Raw genomic sequence first — 14,442 nt, 5'->3', positions numbered from 1 at the left:
AGGACAGGATTGTGTGCAGGGGCGAGGTGTGTGAGGAGCCGAGTCTACAGTAGCCTGTAGTTACTATCGGTCAGGGATGATATGTGCGGGCAGCCGTGCATGGGTGCCATGTACATTACCACGTCAGTAGGGCCTAGTGTGCAGGAAGGATGTTACTACTAAGTGCTGTGGCCCTCACATAAAAGCAGTGTCAGGATCCTACTACTGAAAGAGAGGGTGCTCAAGCTGTGGACTGTGGTGTAGTGGCAGAGCATGTTTGGAGCCCCATTGAAATGCAGAGCAAGCTGCAAACCAGGGTTGTATTGCATCAGCTTAGCTGTGCATTGGTTCTAGTGTTGCATTAGCAGAGGGTCAGAGGATGGAGGTCAGAGGAGAGGTGCATCAGCTGAGCTTTGTGTCTGTCCAGGATTGGAAAAGCAGAGGGTCAGAGGTCAGAGGAGGGGTGTATCAGCAGAGCCTTGATTGTGTCCAGGATTGGGATAGCAGAGGGTCAGAGGTCAGAGGAGATGTGTGTCAGCAGAGCTTTGTGTCTGTCCATGATTAGAATAGCAGAGGGTCAGTGGTCAGAGGAGAGGTGTATCAGCAGAGCTTTGTGTCTGTCCATGATTGGAATAGCAGAGGGTCAGAGGTCAGAGGAGAGGTGTATCAGCAGAGCCTTGATTGTGTCCAGGATTGGGATAGCAGAGGGTCAGAGGTCAGAGGAGAGGTGTATCAGCAGAGCTTTGTGTCTGCCCAGGATTGGAATAGCAGAGGGTCAGAGGTCAGATGAGAGGTGTATCAGCAGAGCTTTGTGTCTGCCCAGGATTGGAATAGCAGAGGGTCAGAGGTCAGATGAGAAGTGTATCAGCAGAGCTTTTTGTCTGTCCATGATTGGAATAGCAGAGGGTCAGTGGTCAGAGGAGTGGTGTATCAGCAGAGCTTTGTGTCTGTCCTTGATTGGAACAGCAGAGGGTCAGTGGTCAGAGGAGAGGTGTATCAGCAGAGCTTTGTGTCTGTCCAGGATTGGAATAGCAGAGGGTCAGAGGAGAGGTGTATCAGCAGAGCTTTGTGTCTGTCCAGTACTGGAATAGCAGGGGGTCAGAGGTCAGAGGAGAGGTGTATCAGCAGAGCTTTGGTTGTGTCCATTATTGGAATAGCAGAGGGTCAGAGGTCAGAGGAGAGGTGTATCAGCAGAGCTGTGTGTCTGCCCAGGATTGGAATAGCAGGGTATCCTGCCAGTCAAGGGTGTGGGGTCTTGGTGGAGGTGTGTGTGGTCTCAGCCTTAGGACAGCAGTGGGTGCTGCAAGGGTGAGATTCCTCGATGGAGCCCTGCGGGGTCTTGGTGTTTGAACAGCCGAGGGGGCTGCAGGTCAGGGTCGTGGTGCATTGGCAGACCTCTTACGTCATTGACACCTCTTCTGTCCTTTGCATCCAGGTCACAGAAGGAGACATGCAGCATGGACCGGAAGTGGAGACCCCGGGTTCTGTGTATCCCATCCCTGCAGCGTCTGTGACTAACCCCACCCCACCAGGCACTGGGGGGTCCCAGCTTGCTAAGAAGGAGGCCTCAGCTGTGGCAGAGGAGCAGGAGAGGCTGCCTGGCACCATCACAGCCCCGGCAGGGCCCCCCCAGGCCAAGCTGGGGGCCCAAGAAGACTTCGTCCTGCAGCTTCCACGACAAGCCGCCTTCACCGGCATCGACGCCCAGGTGGAGATGGAGAAGAAAGATTACTACCAGACGGGCAGGCTGGGGGAGCTGCCTGGACACCCGTCCGCAGGCGCGTCGGAGGAGTATGGATACATCCTGACCAATCAGGAGTAAGAGATGGGGCTAACATCTGGGACTCAGGGATGGGGGAGGAGTATGGATGCATCCTGACCAATCAGGAGTAAGAGATGGGGCTTACACCTGGGAGCCAGGGGTGGGGGAGGAGTATGGATACATCCTGACCAATCAGGAGTAAGAGATGGTGCTGACACCTGGGAGCCAGGGGTGGGGGAGGAGTATGGATACATCCTGACCAATCAGGAGTAAGAGATGGGGCTTACACCTGGGAGCCAGGGGTGGGGGAGGAGTATGGATACATCCTGACCAATCAGGAGTAAGAGATGGTGCTGACACCTGGGAGCCAGGGGTGGGGGAGGAGTATGGATACATCCTGACCAATCAGGAGTAAGAGATGGGGTGATACCTGGGAGCCAGGGGAGGAGGGGGATGGATACATCCTGACCAATCAGGAGTAAGGGATGGGTGACACCTGGGAGCCAGGGGAGGAGGATGGAGAGGGGCGAACAAGACTGGTGAGGCAGGAGGGGGAGTGGAAACCATGGGTCATTCAGGATGAGTCTCATGAGGAATAACAAAGTATAGGTGTAAACGAAGAGAACATGCGACAGTATCTGGGGAGGAGAAGACAAAGGTGTAAAGTTAAAGGCGGCTTGTCAGTTCTGAAGGAGGAGAAGGTAAACGTAAAGTGAGAGGGAAAGATAAAGGTGCGAAGCTAGAAGAGACAAGATACAACTGAGCCTGAAGATAAGGTCGGAAAGGGAGAGACGTGTGAGGGTATTGAGGGCAGAGACAAAGGTATAAAGAGAGAGGGGGCGTGAGAGTTATCAACAGAGGAGATAGACGTGCAAAGTGGAAGGAGGCGCAGAACCAGACCCCAGGAGAGACTTAAGGTGTAAAGTGAGAAGAGCCCATGTTGAGGGAGCAGAGGTGGAGGCATGATGTGAGACAAAGGAACACTAATGGAGGGATGTGTGATAACTTTCAGGCCATGGATACAGGAGTGACTTGAGAGGGGTCTGTGGGAGCTTTAAATGATGAGATCACAAGGCAGGACCTTTACAAAGTCAAGGAAGACAGGACAGTGTTGAGCGACACAGAGAGTTACATCATCAACTGTTGAGAGCCCATGGTCATAAAACTGTCAGGTTCTCAGATAAAACTATCTTCCATGGAAACCTGCTGTAAATACAAAAACATGGATTACAATGACGTCCCTCTAGGACTTACATAAGATAAAGGGACACAAGTCAATTTTAGACCTTCTAGAGCCTCAGAGCTCCAGTGTCCCTTAATCTCTTGATGCAACTGTTCTCCAAAGCTCCTTTTCCAGCCCCCACTCCTCCTTTAAGACTTAGGGCAGGGTACGTCATGAGTGTATTTTAGCAGTAACATATTATATTGTCGCAGGGATTCTTCTCCTACACAGAACTGTGCATAGAGACTTGGAACCTCAGTGAATTATAGTGTGCCAAAACTCACCTTAGAATCCAAATTCCCCTACCAGACTAGCAATCAGTGTCTCATTGATTCTTACACACCCCCAATGATTAGACAACCCAGAACATGGACTAAGAACACCTCCGGTAACGTGGAACACATGAACACTCTTTCGTTATACTAACATACCAGTCCAGAACGATGAGTAAATGAGGACACGTGCAAGTATGAAATATTTATTTCTAAAGCAGTGTTCTCAAGCGCAGTATCGTGGCTAATACAAGCAAACATATTATAAGAAACAAGGTTAGCAGCATAGTTACTATTCCATAAAATACAAAGGGTGAAAGCATGTTAAAATGCTTAAGGGAAAATGTCTAAATAGAACCTCAGTTTACCCTCCCATGCTAGTATATTATATTATATCTACAGAAGGTCTCTTGGGTTTAGAAGGGCGGGCCCATACCTCTGGTCTTAGTAGAAAGGGATCACATCATCTTCTAAGCCAACTCTCTGCATGCGAATAGTCATCAAGTGTGTGTGCATGCTCTACGCAGTGCATTATTAAACGCGCCAAAAGCCAGAGTTGGCCTCAGCTGCATATGTATTATGTCTAGACCGTGCGCTGATCAGACCGAATAACAAGCACTGTATTGAAATAACCTTGAAAGCCTTCGCACTAACTGTTCAGACATAGCTTACCAAGCGAAGCTGATATTATAGGCAAACTTATTATTCTCGTGTGAAGCAAAATATTCTACTAGGCTAAAAGCTTTAATAATAAAATGTGCCGTGTGCAGAGGCTGCAGAAAAGGGAAATGGCGTTTAAACTTCTAATAAGCTCATGCTAATATAACACAGTATGAAGGTAAATCCTATCTACATGACACCCTCCCTTGATCCGAGCACGGATAAGATAAGGGGCAAATTTAGGAATGCAAGGCTCCAATTTGGTACCTCAATAACAGAGACAAAAATATTCGTAATTTGTAACAGTCAAAACATTGCAGCCATAGGACATAGTGAAGTCAATAGGTCTGGGCCCCCCAAAAAAAGAAAATGTGGGAAAAATTTAAATCCGATTGTCCAATGAGAGACGTCGGTCACGGAAGCGAGACATGAGACACATTTCATCCTAATAATGAATATGCAAAATATGCCGCAACAGCCTCACTGTTCTCATCAGAAAATAAAACGGTCATCCAATTTAATAAAGGAAAAGAACATACATGGTTCTCAATTACCGGAGCCTCTAGCACCATCAGAGGACAACTCGGTGGGTATTCAATGAAGCTGCGTGCCAAGAAATCTTGCACCGCTGCGAACACATTCCAACGACCCAGTATTCCATGCATCGCTGCAAAGGCCATAATCCCTCCATCAGAACAAAGCAATTCATGAGCAACTAAGGGGCTCATAAGTGGATTATAATCCACATCGGGAGACACCGTATTGCAGAGACACAAATCCAGGGCCCATTCGAAGTCGCAACACAGGCAATGAAAAACAGGCTGGACGCATGTAAAGTAGGAAAATCGAAATGATAATCCATAAACTGCACTCAATGTAGCAAGAGGCAGCGCTCCATAATACTCAAGCATTCGGGCGCGAAGCAGCCCCAGCCGAGACAGCTCGTCTTGTAACACAGGATGTGCATCCATTTTGAAACAAGCAAACAGCAGAAGCACGCCAGCAGCAAGAGCCAGTAGGCTCATTCTGATTACAGGGGCCGTGACACTGGATATGTCTACATATCAATAAGTGATCCGGTGTTTCAGTGCAATCTTCACCATTCAAATAAACTTCTGTTCCCTCCCTAAGGCATCTATATGTAAAAGGAAGCGACCAAGCTTCATGGAGATAAGCACATAAGGCTTAATCTGCTGGCAAATGTCACATTGAAGGACATAATCACGCGTCTGTTTGTACAGGCCCCACCACCAAAAACGTTGTTGTAACTAAGCTACAGTAGCCGAAACGCCCGTATGTGCAGACGCTTCACCTTGATGGGCTGCAGTAATCAGTGTGGGCCTGCGGGCCGCGTTGGGAATTAACCTCTCCCACCAACATCAGGTATTTTCACATAAGGAACTTTATCAGGACTTAATTGGTATGAATACTTCGAAGGGAATCCCTTTGGATATTTACTTCCCTTCTCAGTTGCAGCAAAGGCTGCCAAGATTTCATCATCAATCTTATTTTTGGAACGTGTAACTGCTGCAACCAAATATGTTGGTACTGCTGATTTCGCGGCCTCATCAGCCAACGAATTGCCAACAGCTCGAACTCCTATGCGCTGATGACCGAGTGCGTGAATTACAAACACGAGTGGCAACTGCTCTTTAAGCTCAGCCACTCGGACCCAGATAATCTTATGTTTTATTGTGCTACCCTTGGAATCACGAAAATTATTCTGAATCCAAAAGAACAGGTTTTCATTATAAGACTGGACACAGTAGTAAGAATCACTTACGATAAGAGTTGTCACACTAGGATCAGCGTACTCCAATGCAAGCATCAGAGCACGAAGCTCAGCCAATTGTGCGGTGCAGTAAGGGAAATCCACCAAACAAGCTGAAAAAATAGAATGAAAGAATGCTAGAAATACACCAAATATAGCTTGAAAAGAAGTCACAAGGCCACTGCTCACAACTTCAAAAAAGTGAGCCAGCCCAGACGTGGAGGAGGCATTGAAGATAGTGTGAATTAACTCATTGAAATGCAACAGCAAATCAGTATTCAATAAGGCATGCACCTCTGTGCGAGTGTTAGTCACGTGAAGGACGAATGTTTCACGAGCAGATGTGAGGGCAACTTCTTTTTGGGACAATAGAGCTCTTATGCGACTCATCTTATTGAACTCTGCTTTCAAGGTCGGAATCTTGGGCCAGATGGAAACATCAAGTTTCCCATGCCGGGGTGGAAACATTACATTCCTACAGCAAATCACACGCTCACTGACGGCAACGACATAAGCAATCCCTTTCATTAACCCACAGCAATCTTCATTGTTTAATAGTAAATAACTCTCATTTGCCCGTAATGTGAATGTGGGAACAATAGCAGGCACGGGGTACCTTTCAAAATACAGTCTCAATTTGGCTCATTCTGATTACAGGGGCCGTGACACTGGATATGTCTACATATCAATGAGTGATCCGGTGTTTCAGTGCAATCTTCACCATTCAAATAAACTTCTGTTCCCTCCCTAAGGCATCTATATGTAAAAGGAAGCGACCAAGCTTCATGGAGATAAGCACTACCAAGAGGCTCATATCTACCAATGGCAAAGTACTTCATACAGCCCTTGAACTCGAACAGTGGGAACGGGAGAGTTATTAACCCGTGGATAAGCCACGTTGCAGCATTGGCCTCTGCCACAGAAAACGGTAAAGGCTCCAACCTCTCAATGTGTAACAAAGAAAAAGATGCATCTTTCATCGATAGTAAACTTTGCTTGTCAGTCAAATTAAATGGGGCAAACAATGATGACGTATTCATGTAATGCCATGGCACTTTTCCGGCCTTAAGGGTCTGTAGGGTCCATGCAAACTGCATAATAGAATGCAACTGATTTTGACCATGGTACAAAACAGACACTTCATCTTGCACAATATCAACAACAGATGACACAATATTATCTAACGTGTAAATGCGTGAAGAGAGCGTGTTTATGCTATTATCGACAACTGCTAGCACATTTTCTAAATTAGCTTGATCAATAGCTCTAAGGCGGGTAGCCGCCTCAAACTGGGATGTTTTCCAGAATTCGTTATAAACAGCCTATATCCTCTTTTAGATCTACCAATAGCCAGACCTTTTATAAAATCATTCAGATCAACATCGTCAGTCAGCTTGGACAAATGCAGTTTAACTGACGCCAAGGTAGAATGTTTGAGCCAATTCTGACATAAGTTGCCTACAGAATAGGTAGTCACAGAATGGCCACTCTCAAAATGGGGATCTACCCTGACCTGTGTAAAGCCTTGAGTTAAACCCAGAAAACGATGCTGGCACGAGTCAGCACTTCTGTGCCAGAGCAACCAGCTATTGGGATTCAAACTGGATATGTTAAAGGAGGAATTTAGCAACAGACTGTGCAATTCTCTTTTAGAAAATTTTGTAGCATTACCCCAACCTGAATATTCTTCTAAGTCAGGAAAAGAAGGAGCATTTAATTTTTTAGTAGTAGCCAATCCAAAGCATGTCGTCTGTGAAACTGTAGAAGTCAAAAACAACATATGGTTCGGGATGAGACATGCATGGTGCAAAGCCTCAGTGCCTTGCACTTGCCAGCTTTTAGAACCTCAAAGTGATTTAAGGTCAAAGGTATCCTTCCACAACTCGTAGCCCCCAACAGCCAACTGGTCTAGAAAGGACTTCGAATACAATAATTTAGTATTGGTAAGTCTAACTTTGGATGTGTACTTTTCAGTCATTTTAAAATAAAATGCATTGAGATTTGATTGATTAAAATCAGTAAAGTAAGTGAACCTTTTCAAAAAGGAAGCAGAACTGCCTTGTATCAGAGCTGGACAGTGTTCCCATTGCGTATAATTGACAGTGTTTCTCCTGGTATTAGTTTTATGTAGGTAGTGATTGCCAAAATGTTGGTAACAATACAAATCACCGAAATTAGCAGACTCCAAATACAAATCTTCAGCATCAAAGGCAGCATAATATTTCAAATCAAAAAACAAAGCTTCTACGGCCTGAACATCCCAATCATCAGAACGTATATTTTGTTTAACTACATCCCCCATAGAAACTCACAGAACATTAGGGACATTTATAACCTCAGTGGGCCCATGAATTTGAAATCGAACAGCATCCCATACAATCCCATCTAAGACAGGCCAAGTAGTGATGTTAATAAAAGCCAAGTCTCTCTTCAATCTGTGTGATGAGGAATGGGTGCCAATGTTCCATTGATATATTGAATGCATGTTCTCTCCCCGACATAGTGTCCATTGACGAGACGGAAAAAATAAAACACAAAACCAGTTGACATAAAAAGGTATATTGAAAAAAGCACCAGCCAAAGATAGGTCCAAGGGGGTATTAAACAATCTTTCTTGAACAGTTTTGCCCAAATTGAAATTTTAGAAGGGGTCTTTGCTGTGTGGGAATCAGTGTCAAATGAAAATCTTGATTCTGTAGCCAAGCGAGTTTGCAAATCAGGCATCGATAAGTCAGTTAGGTACGTGTATTCAGTTTCATCAAGTTGAGTACCAGCCAGTGTACTCAATAAAGGACTGGAAACAGCAGGCATCTCGAGAGCAACAACAGGCACAGGATTGGTAACCGGGGCCAAAACAGAATTTCTCAAAATCAAAGGACATGAGACTGCCGGAGTCATACTAAGAAGAATCGGCCACTCTGTGTATCTTGACATTGTCAATGGAGATATACCTGTTCTCCTTACGACCTGGAAGTGGTGGTAAAATGACTGTTCTTGTGCCCTTCACACCAAGCACTGGAACCGGAGCTCGATAAGAGGGACCAAATTCTTTCTTGTTTTCGATCTTCTCACGAACCAGTTCTTGAACTTGGGGTAGCCAGCCAACTACCGGGATCTGCAACGCATCATCCGAGGTGGAGGGCAAATGTTCCTTTGCAAGACTTTCTCTTGTCTTTTGTAGATCCTGTAAAACATTGCAATGTTCATCTACTTCAAAGAAGGCAGCAATAGCCACTGAGTCTAGACCGTCAAGGTCCGAGACAAACATCTTGATACCAAAGAGCATCTCGTATGGGGTCCGCCCACCCTGAGACCTTCTAGGGAGATTATTAAGAGCACGCTGCACGCGACTGCGGTGGGCCAGCCAGTTCCTGCCAGTGCCTATACCTCGAGCTGTCAAAGACTGCTTTAAATCTTGGTTCATCCGTTCCACAACACTATTACCCTCAGGCCTGTATGGAGACGAAAACTTGACTTGGACCCCCAATGAAGTCATGGCATCCTTGTACGCCTTGGAGGCAAAAGCCGGACCCTGATCCGAATGGAAGGTACCACAGGCAAAAATCCCTACAAAGACACGCAAGTCTCTTATGACAGTCTGTGAATCAGCGCTGCGGTGTGGCACACCCACATAAACCGTGTGCATGAATCAACTGCTACTAACATGTACTTACACGCAGTATCAGAAGAAAAAGGACCGCAGTGATCTAAGTAAACACAACCAAGTGGTTTATTAGAAATGTACAACTGTGTCTGGGGCGGACGCGTAGCAGTCGAAGGCTTAATCTGCTGGCAAATGTCACATTGAAGGACATAATCACGCGTCTGTTTGTACAGGCCCCACCACCAAAAACGTTGTTGTAACTAAGCTACAGTAGCCGAAACGCCCGCATGTGCAGACGCTTCACCTTGATGGGCTGCAGTAATCAGTGTGGGCCTGCGGGCCGCGTTGGGAATTAACCTCTCCCACCAACGTCAGGTATTTTCACATAAGGAACTTTATCAGGACTTAATTGGTATGAATACTTCGAAGGGAATCCCTTTGGATATTTACTTCCCTTCTCAGTTGCAGCAAAGGCTGCCAAGATTTCATCATCAATCTTATTTTTGGAACGTGTAACTGCTGCAACCAAATATGTTGGTACTGCTGATTTTGCGGCCTCATCAGCCAACGAATTGCCAACAGCTCGAACTCCTATGCGCTGATGACCGAGTGCGTGAATTACAAACACGAGTGGCAACTGCTCTTTAAGCTCAGCCACTCGGACCCAGATAATTTTATGTTTCATTGTGCTACCCTTGGAATCACGAAAATTATTCTGAATCCAAAAGAACAGGTTTTCATTATAAGACTGGACACAGTTGTAAGAATCACTTACGATAAGAGTTGTCGCACTAGGATCAGCGTACTCCAATGCAAGCATCAGAGCACGAAGCTCAGCCAATTGTGCAGTGCAGTCCCCTAGAGTCTACTTGTGCACGACTCTGGATTTGAACTCATCATTCACCATGACACCTACCACAATGGGGCAAGCGGAAACGTATGAGTGTTTAGAACCATGCGCAACTTGCGCTGAACCATCAGTGTATATGATGCAATGGAAATCCTCCAAATGCTGCATAGCCAAAGGCGCAGGATGAACAAATTCATACTGCAAAAAGTCTTGCGACTGTAAGGAGGCTTAAAAAATAAACATGACATCCGGAGATGTCAATGAAGCCGCCCATTGTATCCACCGTGGGTGCAAAGCTTTAGAATTTGGTACACTGGCTTTCATCACTGCCTGTAGTGCAGGATACAGGGTAACAACCAACATACGTTTTCCCTGCGACAGTGCACGTTCCTTAAGAATCGCCATTTGCACTGCTGTCAAAACTTTTTCCACAGAGGAAAACCGCATTTCACCCGAAGTGCACAAGTGTGACTTGTAAGCAAAAGGAACTGTGTCTCCTTGGTTAAAAGTAAGGTAAGTGAAACCCACCGCCCCAGGGATGATTCTAATCACCAGGTTGGTGTGGTTATCACGAGTCAGTAAGAATTTAGATTCAAGTAGATCAGCCTGCAAAGATTGGAAAATAGCTGAGTGTTCTGGCAGCCAGCAACATTTGGTAAAAGTAGGTTGTATGAAAGCATACAAAGGCTTGATACGCTGGGCATATTCGGGAATATAAGTACACCCGAAATTAAAAAATCCCAGCAAGGACTGTAAAGCCACGCAGCGTCGCTTTACGTGGCCTTGTAGATATTGGTCTGCACTGTGCGTCGCCAGAACAGCATTGAAAGTGATGCACTGACGGCAGAAGGGGCTTGTAAATAAGCCCCTGTGTCTGCATGTGGAACAAGAACAAAGCTCTACTCTCCAGATACAGGCCCATGTATAATGGAGGGTGGAGTCTGCTTGTAATGGACTCAAGGTGGAAAAGGTTGGGGGGCGTTTCTCGCCCATCACAGGTAAACTTGGCTGTTTGAATGATTCCTTTGCGTGGATTGTCCTATGAGCACTGGATGAGGGCACGAGTCAGACGTCTTAGGTCTACACTCGATCCAGGTACCAGCCACTGGTACTTAAACAGCCTTATTCGCTTCAGGAAGCCAGTGATTGGAGGATTTTTTCCCAGATGTATCATTGTATTGCTGGGAGAAGTCACACTCATTGGCTTGAGATGTTACTGGAAGCGACGGTATGTGTAGCTTTCTTCAGCCAAAGATCACAAGCTTCTACCCTTCTTCATTCGGTCGACTCTAGAATGAAGCGTTGCTCCACAAGCACTGCATGCAGGGGCTCTTGCCTAAGTGTGGCATGGCATGAGGGGGGACGGGACAACTAGAACCCCGGCCTTGTGGTGCTTCATGCTGCCCTCAACCCTCTCCAGCAGTGGTGGGGAAAGGCGTGATCTTTGGCTTTAGAGAGAGTGCTCCTGATGCTTGAAGCCTTCATGAGCATTAGAACAAACGTTGACTCCTTGCTCTCTATGTAGACTCTTGAGAGTCACACTCACTCTGGCAGGTCATGGAAGATTGGATGGGTGCAAACCCTACACTTGGAATACCCCCAGCTCAGGGACTTACCTGAGCTGGAACTAGGGAACTTGGTAAACGACAAGGCCCTTGGGTACAATTACAACTCGTAGAAATATGTTTCCCCAATATTCAGTTCTCGCGCTGACCTTTTTTTGAGACATAAGGGTCTATACTCCAGCCCGGCCCATCTCCATGCCACAGATCTCATTCACACAAACCCATGCACATGAAATGAGAGGTACGTGTGGTTCCTGTGCAGAGCAGGAAGGCTGCCACATAGCCCTTGCCTACAGCACTCCTTCTCTACACTAATCTGCACCATAGAGAGTCCTCTGAGGTTGGCTGGACTGTCTTGCTCTCTGAATTCGAGTGCACCAGTCTCTGAATGCCCAATACCATCCGGGTGCATAAGTCTCTGAATGCCCAATACCATCCGGGTGCATAAGTCTCTGAATGCCCAATACCATCCGGGTGCATAAGTCTCTGAATGCCCAATACCATCCTGGTGCATAAGTCTCTGAATGCCCAATACCATCCGGGTGCATAAGTCTCTGAATGCCCAATACCATTGGGGTGCATCAGTCTCTGAATGCCCAATACCATTGGGGTGCATCAGTCTCTGAATGCCCAATACCATTGGGGTGCATCAGTCTCTGAATGCCCAATACCATTGCGGTGCATCAGTCTCTGAATGCCCAATACCATACAGGTGCATCAGTAACTGAATGCCCAATGCCACATGGGTGCATCAGTAACTGAATGCCCAATACCATTGGGGTGCATCAGTCTCTGAATGCCCAATGCCACACGGGTGCATCAGTAACTGAATGCCCAATATCATTCGGGTGCATCATTAACAGAATGCCCAATACCATTGGGGTGCATCAGTAACTGAATACCTCCTGGTGCCCAAGGACACTTGTTGCAGCTGCTGGCCCCACTGCAGGAGATATAAGTGCAGCAGAGATGGAGCAGTTCCTCTATTGACCTTAAATGCAGAAGGACTCTTACACAATGAAGAAGTGAGCTGAGGTCAGTAAGAATGTACACTATGTCTAATCTCAAGTTGTCACTACCTCAGTCTGGTCGTAAATCGAACATCTCCAAGGATATCCTTACATAGCTCTTCCAAAGAGGAGCAGCACATCTGTTATGTTATGTTATGTTATCCGGATTTATTACGCGCGCAGATGCCCCAGCAAAGGGGCGTCCTGGCGCGAGAACAGAACCAAGGGGACCGGACAAAAGGAGAAAACACAACACAACAACAACGGAGCTAAGGTGCCAAGGGGAAAAGGAAGGTTTTTACCGCCTTCCTAAAAGCGAGAAGCCCCTCGATGGCCCGGATATGGACAGGCAAGGAATTCCATAACTTGGCAGCAAGGACTTGGAAGGAACGTCCGCCAATCCTAGATCTCTTAAAACGAGGAACTGTGGCAAGATGGAGAACAGAGGACCTCAGAGTGCGAGTAGGCACATAGGGAGAGATAAGTTGCTGGAGAATTGGAGGGGAAGAAAATTTAAGGATTTTGAAAGTCAAAATCAAGGATTTAAACTTTATTCTCTGTGCCACCGGGAGCCAATGGAGATTATAGATAGTTCTCCTAGCTGAGCAGAATTTGGGCAAGCCAACCAGAGCCCTGGCGGCAGCGTTCTGAACGCGTTGAAGGCGGGAGAGCTCAGCCTGGTTGACTCCAAGAAAAAGAGAGCTGGCGTAGTCCAATTTGGACAAAATCATGGCTTGCACGATAAGTTGGCGAGTGGGAGCGTCGAAATATATAAAAGTGGACCGAAGCTGACGCAGAATCCCAAAGCAAGATGCAGCAGTCTTTTTAGTATGGGTGGAAAAACTCAATTGGGAGTCGAACCACACCCCGAGATTTTTTACTTCAGTAACGGGGGGAGGAGTAGAGCCGAGCTCTTGAGGCCACCAGCTATCGCCCCACAAATGAGTTTGTTTTCCCACAATGAGCACCTCGGTTTTCTTAGCGTTCAATTGCAGGAAATTGTCATTCATCCAGTGGGCCACGGATAAAAGTCCCTCGCGGAACTTGGCTGCCTCGAGATCGGAAGCCCCACTAATCGCAACAGCCAGCTGAGTGTCGTCTGCGTAGGACACGATGGAAAGGTTCCCCGCATGGCGACATCAGCTAGTGGCTGGACATAAAGATTAAATAGGATGGGGCTTAAGGCCGATCCCTGTGGAACTCCCTGGGCAATCGCATGTGGTTTAGATTCGAAGGGGGGAGTGGTGACCCTGAAGGAGCGATCGGATAGAAAAGATCTGAACCATTCAAGAGCCAGCTTATCCACCCCAGCCTCAACCAGACGTTGGAGTAAAATGTCATGGGAGACAGTGTCGAAGGCGGCACTTAGATCGAGAAGCACAAGTGCTGCCGTGTGACCCGAATCCACCAACATGCGAAGGTGTTCAGCCATGTACAGGAGCGCAGTCTCAGTACTGTGACCGGGCCTAAAGCCATTCTGCGTGGGATCTAAAATATTCGCAGAATGGAGATGGTTTGCTAGAATGGTATTGACGTGAGCCTCAGTCAATTTGGCAGCCCACGGGAGGAGAGAAATGGGGCGGTAGTTTTCTGCTTTTTTGGGATCCAGAGCAGGTTTCTTCAGAATAGGGACCACCTGCGCCTGTTTCCAGGCATGGGGTACCGAGCCCGAAGTCAAAGACAAATTAATAAGCTCACGAAGAGGGGGGAGGCAAAAGGAAGGGGATTCTCTAAATTGTGCGGGCCG

At 46.9% G+C, this 14,442-nt stretch overlaps 1 protein-coding gene across 9 annotated transcripts in view; it reads left to right on the top strand.

Moving 5' to 3' along the window:
* Window positions 1-14,442, top strand: part of PTPRN (protein tyrosine phosphatase receptor type N) — a 377,719-nt gene that overhangs the window by 223,048 nt on the left and 140,229 nt on the right. For all 9 annotated transcript variants that reach the window (XM_086954395.1, XM_086954390.1, XM_086954393.1 and 6 more), the window contains one exon: window positions 1,415-1,797. In XM_086954395.1, coding sequence (XP_086810521.1) covers window positions 1,415-1,797 — 383 coding nt within the window. The remainder of the gene's footprint in view (window positions 1-1,414; window positions 1,798-14,442) is intronic.

The sequence above is a fragment of the Lissotriton vulgaris genome, chromosome 2_1 (assembly GCF_964263255.1).
Source record: "Lissotriton vulgaris chromosome 2_1, aLisVul1.2, whole genome shotgun sequence".
Taxonomy (NCBI): Eukaryota; Metazoa; Chordata; class Amphibia; order Caudata; family Salamandridae; genus Lissotriton; species Lissotriton vulgaris.
This window is presented reverse-complemented; position numbering and strand designations above follow the sequence as displayed.